General features: G+C 45.3%; 1 protein-coding gene across 1 annotated transcript; it reads right to left on the bottom strand.

Moving 5' to 3' along the window:
• Positions 1–1,789: 1,789 nt before the first annotated feature.
• Dsn1 (DSN1 component of MIS12 kinetochore complex) lies at positions 1,790–13,440 on the bottom strand. Its single transcript, XM_051144949.1, has 10 exons — positions 13,416–13,440; positions 12,785–13,105; positions 9,482–9,555; positions 8,510–8,582; positions 7,520–7,610; positions 4,813–4,872; positions 4,363–4,440; positions 3,199–3,346; positions 2,294–2,381; positions 1,790–1,901 (listed from the first exon to the last, which is right to left on the bottom strand). Exons 1-10 carry the CDS (start codon positions 13,438–13,440, stop codon positions 1,816–1,818), a joined length of 1,044 nt encoding a protein of 347 aa, XP_051000906.1. The 3' UTR covers positions 1,790–1,815.
• Positions 13,441–15,584: the final 2,144 nt, after the last annotated feature.

A 15,584-nucleotide genomic window follows, 5' to 3' on the forward strand; every position in this document is an offset into this window, starting at 1 on the left:
ATGCTTGGGGCTCAGCAAGTGTTATTGAGACAGAGTTTAATGCAGTCCAGAACCCGCCCTAGAATTTGCTAAGTAGCCAAGCAACTTCTCTTGCTTCTACTTCCTGAGTGCTGAGAGCTAAGTTCTTTCTTCTTTAATGTTCCAGTCCTTTTAATTTTTCAAGACACCAAACACACTTCCTACCTTCACATTTGAACACATATAATAAGCAAGCGTGATGGAATGAAATGTAACGGAGGAAGGCACAATCACCTCTGCACACAGACAGCTTATCCTGTTGACAGAGCGAACTGACATGAACACCTGCTCAGAGTCTACTCTTTTGGTTTTTTTGTTTTTTGTTTTTTGAGCCAGGGTTTCTCTGTGTGGCCCTGGCTGTCCTGTTACTGGCTCTGTTGTCCAGGCTGGCCTCGAACTCATATTGATCCACCTGCCTCTGCCTCCCAAGTGCTAAGATTAAAGGAGTGCGCCACCATGCCTGGCCCAAGGTCTACTCTATTAGACTTCTCTACTCTTGAAACAGCAGTAAGTAATACCATCTTTGACTCTTACAACTGGCTTTTGTGGAGACTAACTGAAATCGCCTTCCTTGTTCTAGTTTGGACAATAGTCCCCAGTCTTTGATAACTAGACATAGCTTTTAAATTGTATTTCTAACCCAGACCTTACCACACAGGTCTCCGTGTGTGTGCACATATATGTATGTCTGCTTGAGTGCTCTGTGTGTGTGTGTGTGTGTGTGTGTGTGTGTGTGCACATATATGTATGTCTGCTTGAGTGCTCTGTGTGTGTGTGTGTGTGTGTGTGTGTGCGCACATATATGTATGTCTGCTTGAGTGCTCTGTGTGTGTGTGTGTGTGTGTGTGTATCTGTGTGCGCACATATATGTATGTCTGCTTGAGTGCTCCACGTGCTATTTCACATCAGATACTAGCTGTCCCACCTCACTAACTACCCTACAGTCTACTCATTCTTTAAGTCTTCGACAACAAACTGCTAACACTGTTCTAAGCTTTCACCATGTAAGCACCTCCTTATAGTGTCCCTGGCACAACCTTCCAGTGCTCTCGATGGGAGAGGTTAAATGACTGCTCCTCAGTCACAGGAAATGACCACATGCGGTTTTTAAGACATAGTTCATGGCTATTGTGTTCCAGGCACCATTCAGTAACTAGAACAACGTAAAAATAGGATACGGGGACTAAAAATGCAGCTTAGTGAGCGCGCTTGCCTAGTGCATAAAGCCCTGGGTTCCATTCTTAGGGAGGCAGCAGGGAATTCCCAAAGGGGGAAAAACATTAAATTATCTTAGCCCTTTCTTGCCATGAATTTAGATTGCAGGAGGTCACTTCAACATTAAAAACTTAAAGCACACTGCAGACGTTAGGACACGTTAGAAATCAGACATTTTATGACGGGATCCACATTCACCCGTTATGCAGCAAAGCCTCTGCTCCGTCCTAGGCTGCCACATACACCAACTTTAGCCTAATTCAGGACAAGAACCCAACTTGGCTCCTAAACCACTTCATTAAGGTTGACTCTAATGCCTTTGGGTTGCTTCAAAACTTGACAATATCTTCATGGGATGAAAAGTGCTGACCATGAGGAGATTTAGAGCATGGACCTTTGGTCCGGACGGTCATGCCAAGCATCTTGCACACTCCCACAGAAAGTGTCTCTGACGCAGAACAGTGAAAGCGCGGTGCAGCCAGATCTTCCCAGCTCTGACCGTGGTGAGGTTGCCATGTGTCCAAGTCCTCTCTGAGGCAGCTCAGGGCGGAATCTCCAGGTAAGACTCCAATAAGGCCCTGCTCACTGTGTGCTAGAGGAGCGCTGTAGGTGGAGCTTGAGCAGCTTCCGAGCAGGTGAAGAGTCTAATTGCTCCATGCTTCTCTTCTCTGCAAAGGAAAGGGGCCAAATACACATTTCAATTAAATTCACATAAAATGTATTGGAAACCACATGTGGACAGCGTGCCAGACAGTGAAGGGCAGCAAAGGACACATAACGTCGCTAGCCTCAGGGAGGTGGCAGTCTAGGAGAACAGCCAGCACGGTGTGACAAGTAGGAAAATGGCTAGAGGAAGCCAGGAAAACTATGGGAAACCATCTGCAGCTACTTCATGCATTGCTAGAACCAGTGGATGCCTTCATGGAGCGCGTCTACGCAATTTCCATGGAGGCATTTCCTACAAACATCCGACTTACTGTGGGGAGTAAAACAAGTCATCTAATTTAAGTCTCCAGACTTTAGGCCGCCCAACTCTGGTCCCCTCAAGGGATGCACTTACTGAGCTGTACTGACACCTTCTGGAGGAACTGGGTACTTTCATCCATAAAGGCTTGCAGCTGCTTCACGGATCCTTGCAGCTCGTCCATCTACAGAGGAAAGGTCAGTGTGAGCTGCAGGGCTTTCTCCGACTCCCCACACTGCCAGGCAAGCTTCTGCTTTGGAGCTGTAGGCCCTGCTCTTTCAGCCTGGAATGTTTATGGCAGACATTCTCTTTTGGGACCCACTGAACCACACTCCACACTTCCCCAGCTTGCTCCATGCCCCAGGAGACTGACCCCCAAGACCCTACCAGTAACATAGCAGGTCCTCTAGGTTTTGTTTGAGCTCAAGGACAACAGAACTAACAGACACTGTATGCAAACCAGCAGCTCAACCAACAGCCACTGTATGCAAACCAGCAGCCCAATTAACGGCCACTGTATGCAAACCAACAGCCACCCACATGCTCTACTTCCTTTTCTGTTTTATTAGTATTTAACACCATATATTTATTTAAAATTCTTTCCAGTTTCCCCAAGGTAGTGAGGTTGGTATCCTCTTTTAACTTCCAAAGATTGCTCACACATTAAAAGGCTGCTACTTAAGTGTCACCACCGGGAGGTGATGAGACCTTTAGAAGTGGTTTAGTAACTTTGAGGTGGCTCTTGGGACATGGCCCTCTCTCCTTAGCTCACCTTTTGCTACTCATCATCATGAGGGGAGTAGTGACCCGTGTCACATGTTCCCAACACAAGCTACTTCATGGCCACAGTGTTTAAGCTGTCGTGGACCAAAACTAGCAGACAACATAATCCATTCCTTCTCATAAGTCACTTCAGGTATCCTGTCACATGTCAGAATGATAAAAAAGATGGCAAGTCTAGAAACCTGGGTAACCAACCTAAGAGACCGAAAGCAACTTACCACTAACTCCATACAGGCAAAGACGTGGCTCTGACTCTGGACTATTTTCTGGTAGTCAGGCTTTGTATTAAGGACTTCCTTCTGGGAAGACCCAAGATATGCTGTAGAATCCACTTTGACTTCCGTGACTTCGGTTTCAGTTGATACTCTAAAAACAAAACAAAAATCGTAAGTGTCTTCCTGGAATTTACAATCTTTTTTTTTTTTAAACAATATTAAAGTGCCTTTGAGAGGAAAACCCTGTCCCCTCTCAAAGATCGTATTCCTCAAAGCCTCTCACATCACCTCCATCACTAGGGCTTCATCTAACAATTTTGTTTGTTTGGTTTTTCAGACAGGGTTTCTCTGTGTAACAGCCCTGGCTGTCCTGGACTCCCTTTGTAGGCCGGCTGGCCTCTACCTCTGCCTGCCTCTGCCTCCTGAGTACTGGGATTAAAGGCGTGCAGGACCACGGCCCGCTTCACCTAGCATTTTATGGTTGGCTTTGTGAGTGAGCTTTGGTTGAAGGGGCAGGCAGTCAAATACTAGCTGAGAAGCTTGTGGCCCTACACACTTACAATCCCAGCAACTGGGAAGTTAAGACAGGAGGACTGAATTTGAGGGACACCTGGGGGTTTGAGGTCACCCTTGGCTGCCTTGTGAGACTGTGTGTTAAATGAACTAAACTACTTCAGACGCTGAAGTAAACCAAATTCTAGTGCTTTCATACCTCCTGACTCACCTAGCCAAAGATCACCGCTCACACCTTCTAGCTCCTGGGCCACTTCCTTCATGGCCTTGCGTTTTCACCAAAGTCATACCCAGGGACTCTCCCCTATCTACAGCTCAAAGGCCATGTGCTCACGAAAGTCTCTTGAAGACTGTTGTTGGCACAGTGCCAGGTGAACGAGCACAAAGCAGCTATGTGCACATCTCCCTGTGGAGTGTGAATGGTAGCCCAAAACACAACACAGAAGCCAATCTGTTCTGGGTCTGAAAACAGTGGCACTCAGTCTTCCATTTTTGTCCCTCCCTTTCTACCAAGAGAAACAAATAGGCACTTTAAGGCAGACTGAACTATGAGAACAGATCCATCACTCAGTTTGTACAAATGGATTTGAAATAAACTCAAACCAAACTCCAGGAAGGAAAAGGACAGCGGCTGCTTTGCAGGCCTCAGTTAACCTGGGCGTCTCTTCAGGCGGAGCCTCCTGCTGGTGCTGTAGCAGGAGCTGATCCCAGGCCTGGCGTTCTAAGGAGAACCTGTGGAGCCCAGGAAGGGACACTCAGTTAACTCTGGTCACAGGTTTAGTCACTCAGGGCAACAGTCAGTACTTGAGGCATATAATCTGGTCTTAAATGCATTAAAAGGTCATTAAAGGATTAGAAAGCTCAAGTGATTCAGAGGATATTAATTTAATCGAGAAATACACAAGCTGTTAAAATCAAATTAACACTCTTTATTTCCTAGTCTCCAAACTATGAAACCATCAGGATCTCATGAGCCGCCTGACTCCTGACGCTGACACACAGTGCTGTCCACCACGCTTACCCAGCATTTTCTCCAGGTTCAGTTGTTTCCTGGATGGAGAACAAAATTCAGTTTTCCAAGAAAGGTTCCCTCATTTTACTTACTTTGTTATATATTCTTTCACTTCAGCTACTGATGTTTCCAGTGAAAAATCTGCTTCTTTTCTGGAATACAGATAACATTACAAGATTACTATGAATCTTTCAACAAACACTTGCTTTTAGTATCTTACGCAATTTTAGTAGCACTAAAATATATTCATGATTTTATATTTTCAAAAGTATTTATTCAGGGCTGGAAAGAAGGTTCAGAGGTTAAGAACACTGGCTGTTCTTCCAAAGGTCCTGAGTTCAATTCCCAGCAACTACATGGTGGCTCACAACCATCCATGATGAGATCTGGTGCCCTCTTCTGGTGTGCAAGAGTACAGGCAGACAGAACACTATACATAATAAATAAATCTTTAAAAAGAAAGTATTTATTCACATCTACTTTGCACTAGTAATAGCTAAAAGGGTTTTTAATCTGTTTTTCTCACCATTTGCAATTCATTCTATGGCAATTAACCTTTCTAAAAATAATCCTTAGCCGGGCGTGGTGGCGCACGCCTTTAATCCCAGCACTCGGGAGGCAGAGGCAGGCGGATCACTGTGAGTTCGAGGCCAGTCTGGTCTACAAAGTGAGTCCAGGATGGCCAAGGCTACACAGAGAAACCCTGTCTCGAAAAACAAAAAAAATAAATAAATAAATAAATAAAATAATCCTTTACTCTTTCTCCCTAGCTTTAAAACTCCTCTACTAATACAAACAGAATAAAAGCCAAAACCTTTTAACTTGCTTCTTTTGTTTTATTTTAGTTTGGTTTTGGTTTTTCGAGACTGGGTTTCTCTGTGTAGCCTTGACTGTCCTGGAACTCACTCTGTAGACCAGGCTGGCCTCAAGCTCACAGCGATCCACCTGCCTCTGCCTCCCAGAGTGCTGGGATTAAAAGCGTGCGCCACCACACCTGGCTTAACTTGGTTCTAACACTTGCTGTGTTCTGGCTCCTCTTAACTCAGCCATTTCTCTCATGGCTCGGCCCAATCAGATGGTTACTTCTAGTGGGAAAGAAGCAGGCACTGAAAATGTCAAACTGTAGCATGCACGTTGGTTTTCCACCTCACAAAGACAGATTAGTAGTGGCTCAATTCCTGTTCTTCTACCAAGGCATGTGCTCAGTATCTCTAGCAGAGATGCAGCAGCCTGTGCTTAACTACACATTCAAAGAGAATTTGAGTTCAGTGCCCTCTTCTAATGTGCAGGGCAGAACACTGTATAAATTAGTTTTTCTTTCTTTCGTTCTTTCTTTTTAAGATTCACTTATTTATTATGTAGATCAGAAGAGGGCACCAGATCTCATTATAGATGGCTATGAGCCACCATGTGGTTGCTGGGAATTGAACTCAGGACCTTTGGAAGAGCAAACCATGCTGTTAACCTCTGAGCCACCTCTCCAGCCCAAGTTTTTCTTTTTTGTTTTGTTTTGGTTTTTTTGAGACAGGGTTTCTCTGTGTATCCTTTGCTGTCCTGAACTCAGAGATCCGCCTGCCTCTGCCTCTCAGAGTGCTGGGATTAAAGGTGTGTGCCACCACGCCTGGCTAAGTGAGTTAAATAAATCTTTTAAGAAAAGAAGAAGAATTTGTTGGGCTAAAATATTTTATGTCTCATTAGCAATGCCTCTCTCAAAAGCTTGCAGGAGGGCAGACATTGCATGAATTCCAAGTTCAGATCATATGCAGGATTCACTGCAGGTGGAATTACAAGTTGTGATGACAACCTCAACTGAAAGGGACCTGATCCTTTTAATAACAAATCCTACTTATTATTATTAGTGTGTGTGTTGTATATTCACATGCACATGTGTAGGTGTGTGTATGACACAGTGTGTGTAGAGGTAAAAAGACAATTTCTACCATGGCTTTGCTTCTTTCCACCAAGGGAAGTATGGATAGGAATGAGGTCATCAGCTTGTGCTAGCAAGAGCTCTTACCTTTACCACTGAGCCATCTTGCCAACCCATTCTGCTAATGTTCTTGCTTGCAAAGAGCACTAGATCATAAGCTGCCCTCTGCATGGCAGTCAGAGGTCTGAGGTCCCCTCAATCTTTCCACAGCCTTTGTTTTTTACTACCCAGGTCCTTTGTGTCCAGTCCAAAAGTGAGGCCATTAGGGATCTTCTGTCAACTCTCCTGCCAAGTTTCCTACTGCCTATATGACTGTTCTGCTTGTTGACTCGCTGGATTATCACAGCTGAGGCTGGCTCTTCTCTGTGTTAGCTCCTCTAATATGACAAAGGGGGGACTTGACTCATTTACCCCTACATCCGCTTCCTCACAGCCTGGTACAAGTCAAGCATGGCAGCTCGCACCTCTAATCCCAGCACTTGGGATACAGAAGTAGAAGGATTGCCAGTAGGTTGAGGCCAGTCTAGACTACACAGAGACCCTAGCTCAAGAAAGCAAAAATAAACAATTAAAGAGTGTGGTGGTGAGCTGGGAGGTGGAGGCGCACGCCTTTAATCCCAGCACTCGGGAGGTAGAGGCAGGTGGATCGCTGTGAGTTCGAGGCCGGCCTGGTCTTAAAAGCGAGTCCAGGACAGTCAAGGTTACACAGAGAAACCCTGTCTCAAAAAAACAAAAACAAAAACAAACAAACAAACAAAAAGAGTGTGGTGGTACATAGGTGCTGAATAAATGTTTGCGTAAGCAATGGTTTAATAATTATCAAGTTTTAGCTCAGTAGTGAGTAAGGGCAGAAGGGGCATTGATCTTACTCTTTAGAATCTTCAACAAAACATTTTTGTAGAGTTCCATCACTTTCCAGACCATCTGTAAAATGTTTCAATTCTTCAGCGAGAGAAGATGCTAGAGAGGATAAATTTAAGTTAAAAAGACTATACATGTTCACAATGAGCACATGACAAAGTCTAGGGTCCCTATCCATCCCGGCCCTCTCATTTACACAAAACAATCCTGTAAGTATGCAAAGATTCAATCTTTGGGGTTGGAAGTTTAGCTCCATGGCAGAGAACTTGCCTAACCAAGTTCAAATCCTGGGTTCGGTACCCAGCACAAAGGGATGGTTGTGATGGTTTGAGTGAGAATGGCCCCACAGGATGACATTTGAATACTTGGTCTCCAGTTGGTGGAATTGTTTGAGAAGGATTAGGGGACGTGGCCTTGTTGGAGGAGGTGTGTCGCTGGGGACAGATCTTGAGGTTTCAAAAGACTTGTTCTATTTTCAGTGTGTGCTCTGCCTCCTACTTGTAGATCAAGACGTGAGCTCTCAGATATTTCTGCCATCAAGGACTCTAACTCTCTGAAACTGTAAGCTCAATTAAATACTTTCTGTTATAAGTTGCCTTGGTCATGATGCTTTATCACAGTAATAGGAAAGTAACCATATGGGGGATGCAATATAAAGATAGAAAAGAAAAATGTACCCTTTTCTTTAGGTAGATAGCTAAATGGAAGGCAGGCTTGTAAGTGTTTTTATACTTCACTCATGAAAAAGCAGTTAAACATAGTTATCTATACAGTTTTACTTTTTCCCAGAAATGTGACTGCTGCCACTGAAGAGACAGCATTACAGAAGTCAGGCAACGGGCAGGATTGTAGTAAGAAGGGTTATTTTTAAAAAGGTGAGGGACCTGGTTTTAAAGAGGCAGCATCTTCCATAAAAGAGGACACTGAAAACATACCGGTTAGCTCCAAAAGAAGACATAAGTCAAGGTCAAAGCACTTGTCTGTGTTTCATGACTCACCTTTCGCTCTAAAACACTCTAGGCTGAAGTCCTTGTTACTTTTTAAGAAAGGTTCAAGCTTCTCAACCGAGAACTAAATAAAGAAAAGCATTTTCAGTACAACCACCAAAGTCTCCCAGGTAAGCTGTGCACGATGCTTACAATTAACTTCACGATGAAACTGTACCGGGCCCAATGCTTTCACCTGACACTTTTCTTTTCTTTCTTTTTTTTTTTTTTAGTTTTCGAGACAGGGTTTCTCTGTGTAGCCTTGGCTGTCCTGGACTCGCTTTGTAGACCAGGCTGGCCTTGAACTCACAGCGATCCACCTGCCTCTGCCTCCCGAGTACTGGGATTAAAGGCGTGCGCCACCACGCCCGGTTTCACCTGACACTTTTCATAGAGCTAAGTATGTAAGGAAAAACTCTGTTGTTCTCTCTCCCCTTCTCCCTCTCTCCTTGGAGACAAGGTTTCTCTGTGTAGCTTGTGTTGTCCTTGAACTCAGAGACCCACCTGCAAGCCTTGTACTACCACACCTGGCTTACATTTTGATTTTTTTAACTCAGGGAAAACAATGGTCATTTAATTCATACAAATTACTTGCTCATCTAAACAGTAATAAGCACCAGTGGGCCATAAAACACAAGTTAAAAAAAAAACAAACCATGCTTCACACACTGGTCTACCATGCAGTTAGCCTTGAAATGTGTACTGTAACAGATTTTGGCCTCCACCCACGCTAAATTTTCACCACTTGCTGCCAACGAGTAAAAGACACTGGGAAACCTCCAGCTGCTCAGCTAACTGCAGCAGCAACAGCAGAGCTCTTTCTGAAGACAGCGCAGCCACCCAGGTGAGAACTGACTTTTCAATCAGTCCCAACCCTGGAAAAACAGCTTTTCCTTGGTTCGTCACTGATACTAAGGTCTCTGAAGCTGTGACAAGAGTAAAGAGACACCAAATAAACACCCTTCTGCACCCCCAAAATCCCACCTGAAAGCTGGAGAGCAGGAGAGCACCAAGCCGCTTGCTTTCTGCTAACTTCACACTGATGGACCTGCTGAGCTCTGACACAGAACAGCACATTGAAGGAACATCACACTCAGTCAGCAAAACAACAAAAGTGAGGACCCCCCCCCATGTGACCCGATTAAGACAAGGTGCCTTTTCTGAGTAAGGAGAGAATTCTAATTTTCCCAGGCTCGCTGAAGAATAAAGTTTACACTTTCATGAATCTAAATTTTAAGTGTTATTAGAACTTTTTCATGTATTACATTAAAATCTTGTTTTGTTAGCTGGGTGCAGTGACGCACACCTGTAATCCAGAACCCTGGGAGGTGGAAACAAGCAGATCTCTGTGAGTTTGAGACCAGCTTGGTCTACAAAGCAACTCCAGGATAGCTACACAGAGAAACCCAGTCTTGAAAAAACAAAATAAAAATCTTGTTTTACTATACTGAAAATATAATAATGAAACCTATTACTTTGTGTGTCATAAAAAAAAAAAAAAAAAAAGAAATCAAGGTAGATAAAAATAACAAAACAAAATAACTTAGGTGGATGGTGGTGGCACACCCCTTTAGTCTCAGCACTTGGGAGGCAGAGGCAAGAAGATCTCTGTGAGTTCAAGGCCAGCCTGGTCTACAAAGTGAGTTCCAGGAGAATCAGGGCTACATGGAGAAACCTTGTCTGAAAAAAACAAAACAAAACAAAACCCAGAAGGCCCTGTGATGTGCTTGGGCAGCTGCCCAGGGGTTGAACCCTTGCCTCCCGTGTGCATGGACTTGAATCTTACTCTCAGCCCTGAAGAGTAAAGATGGCTTCTTATACGCAATACAAGCTCTGCTTTACAAATGGAGAAACTCAGTGGACAGAGGGAAGTGAACTAACTGTCTGAAGAAGGCTAAAAATGCCATGCTTCAAACCCAAGTATGCCAGGAAGACCTGTTTTCTTGCTGGTAGCATGCTGCCTGCTGGGTATCTTCTGTTTGTTTGATTTGGGCTTTTTTTTTTTTTTTTTTGCAGTCTTGTAATATAACCCAGGCTGGTCTTAAACTCCTGGCAATCCTCCTGCATTAGACTCCGAGTGTTGAGATACGGGTAAGAACTAACTATACCTGACATCAACTCTATTTTGACAACAGATGGGTTTTTGTTGTTTGGTTGGTTTGGGTTTTTTTTTTTTTTTTTTTTTTGAGATAGGGTTTCTCTGTGTAGCCCTGACTCTCCTAGTACTCACTCCATAGACCAATCGGGCCTTGAACTCACTCACAGCAACCTTCTTGCCTCCCCCTCCCTGAGTGCTGGGATTAAAGGCATGTACCACCATGCGTGGTTTGATAACAGAGGGTTACACTGTGGCACAGTGGTAACACAGGCTGATTAGACTCCTTGCTCAAGGTTATGCTGCAAGTCATGAGGGTTGACTGGGTGGGTGCTTCATGTAATCATGACACTGACCCAAACACATGTAAGATGCAGGTGCTGTTTTCTCAATTGTGTCCATTTAAAAACAATTATCATATAGTAGGAAGTTGGCAATCAAGAATTATTTTCACTGGACGTGGTGGTGCACTCGGGAGGCAGAGGCAGGCGGATTGCTGTGAGTTCAAAGCCAGTCTGGTCTACAAAGCGAGTCCAGGACAGTCAAGGCTACACAGAGAGACCCTGTCTCCAAAAATAAAAACAAAAACAAAAAAAAAGGGGGGGGGGGAGCGGCTGGAGAGATGGCTCAGAGGTTAAGAGCACTGGCTGCTCTTCCAAAGGTCCTGAATTCAATTCCCAGCAACCACATGGTGGCTCATAACCATCTATAATGAGATCTGGTGCCCTCTTCTGGTGTGCAGGCAAGCAAAGCACTGTGCATATATGATAAATAAATAAATCTTTTTTAAAAAGATAATTTTTTTTTTTTAGGGGCTGGAGAGATGGCTCAGAGGTTACAAGCACTGGCTGCTCTTCCAGAGGTCCTGAGTTCAATTCCCAGCAACCACATGGTGGCTCATAGCCATCTATAATGAGATCTCGTACCCTCTTCTGGTGTGCAGGCAGACCACTGTATATGTAATATGTAATAAATAAGTAAACTTTTATAAAGAATTATTTTTTTTAACATTTATTTATTTTACATATGTATACCTACATGCCAGAAGAGGACCTCAGATCCCAGCATGTGAGCAAACATATGGTTGCTGGGAATCGAACTCAGGACCTCCGAAAGAGCAGACAGTGCTCTTAACCACTGAGCCATCTCTCCAGCCCCCAGCTTTAAGAATTCTTGCTCCTTAGCTTCAGCTGGCTATTTAAAAAGCACTCTTGCCTCTTAATTGTCTAGCTGCTGCTAAGCAGATTCTTTCTGGCCATAAGCAAAGAAGCCTGGCCGGTAGCCAGGGCTACCCAGAAAAACGGCTGATCTTATTACCCGGCTGATTCCATGTCACACAAACTGATGCCCTGGAATGGGAGTAAAGCGCACGGGCACTGCGCAACAGTTTCCCAGCCTGGCTGTGTCTACTCGGGTCCCTTCCAAACATGCAACCACCGAGAAGAACAACAGCACCTTGAAAGAAATCAAAATAGCCTTGACCCTTGAGGGTCTGCTAATTGCCAAGTATGTACGTGCTGTGGTTTTATTTCTCCCAGCTTACTGAGAACTTAAGACAAAGGAAGTGAATCTCAGCCTCAAACTAACTTCCTGCATTATATCCTGTACTTTGATGCTGACATAGCAAATGATTACAAATTTAGTCACAAATTACATTCAAATATGGAATCCCTAAAAAACTATTTTACTTTGGAGTGTTTTTAGTGTTGGCGACTGAACGCGGGGGCTTCGGGCACACTAGGTATGTACCTCGCCCTTGAACTACACATCTTCCTTCTGAGCCACTTCCCGTTTAAAAGGCTGAAATCAAGCAGGCATCAACCTATTCGCCTTCTGTTCCACTTTAGGGTATGAGACACAGGAGGAATCCAAATTCCTAGCATCCTAGATAGCACGACACATTCAACAATTAGCAACCAGAATTTCTGTTCGTGGCAGCTAATATGTAAACAGCAATTAGTACTGAACACTCACTAAGTGTGCAGCATCAGGATTTATAAACAAGAACATACCCATAAGATTAGCTCCGTTTTATAGGTAAGGAACCTGAAGCTCAGGGAGGTGATCTGTTCAGAGCTGCACGGCTAAAACGTAGCCAAGTTCTGTCTAATCCGCTACACTTGCTGTCACTCATTTCTCACAGCCTCCTTTTTTGGGCTGAATCCCATTCTTTTATGCACACAGCACCCCACCTGTGATGCCCGGGTGAAAGGGAGCCAGTGACTTCCGTCGGTTTGTTTCTTTCATACTTGCTCGTCGCCAGGACTGCCTCCTGTCTTGACGGACAGACCGTTCTTGAGGGGACAAATGAGAAAACATCAAGTGAAGTCTCTCCTGGTAGTTGGCATCACAACTTTCCCCTTCTTCAGGGCTCCTGTCAAGGTGATTTTTTTCCTTTGAAATGCCTTGAGTCATCATCTCCAGGGAGGCAGAGGAGCTAGGCAGTGCTTCCAAAGTGTTGAGGCTTGGTTGCAGTCGATGATCCTGAGTCCCGGACGTCACTGGTTCCTGGTCTAGCATTTGTTATAGAAAAGTCAAAATATAAAATCAAACCCTCCCACAGGTAAGGACATGAGCAAAGGACAACAGGAAATGCACGTCCCCGCAAGATGGCATGCGCTTGTAGTATCAGCTTCCTAGGAGCCTAGGCAGAAAGAAAGGAGGAGGGAGGAAATCTATTTCGCTGGTGATGGAAACACAGAGGAAGCTTTTAAGCAAATGGACATTTGTGTGATTCCAAATCCACCAGAAGCCAAGGATTCTGTGATAGTTCAGGAGCCTGAACTCGAAGCAAGAGGTACTGAATTTCACTGTAAAACTCACCTTCTGATCTGGTCACTGAAGTCATCCTGCATGAAAAGGATAAAAATAAGAAAATAGGTGATCTGTCCTTCACATTCCAGCTCCAGTCTCACAGGGGCTCTGCCATCCCGTGACAGGTCTCGTGCTTTAACTGCCCTCACTTGCTGCCTCCATGATTATCCGCTGGGGTCGCTAACTGCTCTCCTGCAGGGCTCACTGCACATAACCCATCTCAGCTCCCAATCACTTTGCGAGGCACTAGCCCCTAAGTCCGTTGATGGCATCAGGAGCTTTGTCTTCCAAACTAGGAAAACAAAACAAAACAGCCACACATCATCTCTTCTCATTGTCGCCAGATTCTGCCATTCCTGAAAATTCTACTTTTTAATCTGGGCACACATTTGTCCTTCTACCCCGCCCCCATAAAAACGACTCATCTTTCCCAAACATAACTTGAATATGAAGTCACTTCTCTTCGGCAGATTTGGTGGCCACACATCTTTTCTCTATAGAACTGACTGTAAAATCTATTTAAACGGCTGGCTGGGAAGACAGACTTCATCGCAATCCCAGTTATCTGTCAGACAACTGACCCGAAGATAAGTCAGGCACAGGTCTCTTTCCATTTTGCGTGTACCTCTCTCCCTCCCAAAAGACATCTGAACGTGGGGCATGCTTGGTAAAGAAATACGAATGGATGCTGAGCCACCATACTGAAAGGACAAACAAGGCTTCTTCAAGGACGCCTTCTGTCATTATCCTATTTAACTCGTTCCACAACTCTGAGTACTATTACTTTATCAGTAGGTCCGGCCGAGAGTACAGCAACGCAGCTCGGGCTGTGACCCCAGCTCTGTTCCCTGTCCGCGGACATTATCTGGAGTCAGGGTCGCCGCCCGCTGAGGCCGGGAGAGAGGAGTGGCCTTCCCTCGGGAGACATCACTAGAGGTCCCGGGGCCCTGCAGCTGAGAGCGGCGGGTGGGCCCAGTCCAGTCCGAGGAGCCCCCACCCCCCGCCCCGTTGCTGAAACACAAAGTTCAGGGTCACCTCTGCAACTCCGCGTCACCGTAGAGTCCCCTCCCGCGTTAGTCGGGTTCGCGGTCCCGCGTTAGTCCGGCTCGCGGGCCCGCGTCGCCGCAGCTACTTCCGAAACTCCCGCCGAAGAACTGCGCATGCGCGTCGTGTGGCTTCTGCGTATAGCCCGCGCCTCCAGTAGGACGCATGCGTACTCCATTGTTCCATGCTCTGACCCTACCCACCTTAAGGGTTCCACGATTTGCAGCTACGCTTTGGCTCTTTCTCTGTCTCTGACTCCAAAGTGTAGACAGTGACTTTCTCCAGGGAAAACCAGAACTCTGAGTTCAATTTGTATCCCTGCCTACCTACTCCCACTCCGTGTGCCCTTCCCATGGTCCCTTAAGTACCCAGCAAAATTCAGGCACACCGCTTACAGCCTCAACACAGGCCAACCTTGCTGCTGCCACCCCGTGCCAATTCTTGCCCCTGCTCCTTTGCTGGAGCATGCTTTTTGCCTGGAAAGCCTCTCCCTTCCCCCTCCATCTATGTTGCCCGCATGTTGAAAGCCAGATGTTCTGTGCTCCCAGGAGCCCAAACCACACCCGTGGCACAATCCCTTGCCTGGGTCCACAAGGCAGGCTGCTTCCTCCGGATATCAGAATGCCCCCCAGGCACCAGTGAAGTGACTTCTCAGCTCTGAACCGTGTAAACGCTGAATCCAAAGCAGTACGAAAGATTGCAAAGGGCCAGGCGTGGTGGAACATGATTTTAATCCCAGTACCGGGAAGGCAGGGGTATGTACATCTCTTTGAGTTTGAGGCCAGCCTGGTCTATATAGAAAGTTCCCGTGGCTGAAGCGTGAGTATGGCCATTCTTCCATTGTTACTGTGGCCCCTTACAAGTTTTCTGGTAAAAGGTAGAAAAGTGTTTTTCCAGAAATTTCTACTCTTGCCATTCTGGCCTAGTAGTTTCAAGAGCTATCTGAAAGAGGTGTGTGTATGGTTCCCTAAATATCACTTTCTGGGTTCTTTTTTTTTTTTTTTTTTTTAAAGATTTATCTATTTATTTGTATACAGGGCTCTCCCTGCATGTACACTTGCAGGCCAGAAGAGGGCATCAGATCACATTATAGATGGTTGTGAGCCACCATGTGGTTGCTGGGAATTGAACTCA

The sequence above is a fragment of the Acomys russatus genome, chromosome 4, assembly GCF_903995435.1.
Source record: "Acomys russatus chromosome 4, mAcoRus1.1, whole genome shotgun sequence".
NCBI classification, from domain to species: domain Eukaryota; kingdom Metazoa; phylum Chordata; class Mammalia; order Rodentia; family Muridae; genus Acomys; species Acomys russatus.

Coding starts and splice junctions, on each gene's coding strand:
- Dsn1 (XM_051144949.1), bottom strand. CDS start 13,440: ATGACTTCAGTGACCAGATCAGAAG. Junction 4,441..4,812: donor GTGAAAGAATATATAACAAA/GTAAGTAAAATG, acceptor TGGGCTCCACAG/GTTCTCCTTAGAACGCCAGG. Junction 3,347..4,362: donor CCGCCTGAAGAGACGCCCAG/GTTAACTGAGGC, acceptor TTTTGTTTTTAG/AGTATCAACTGAAACCGAAG.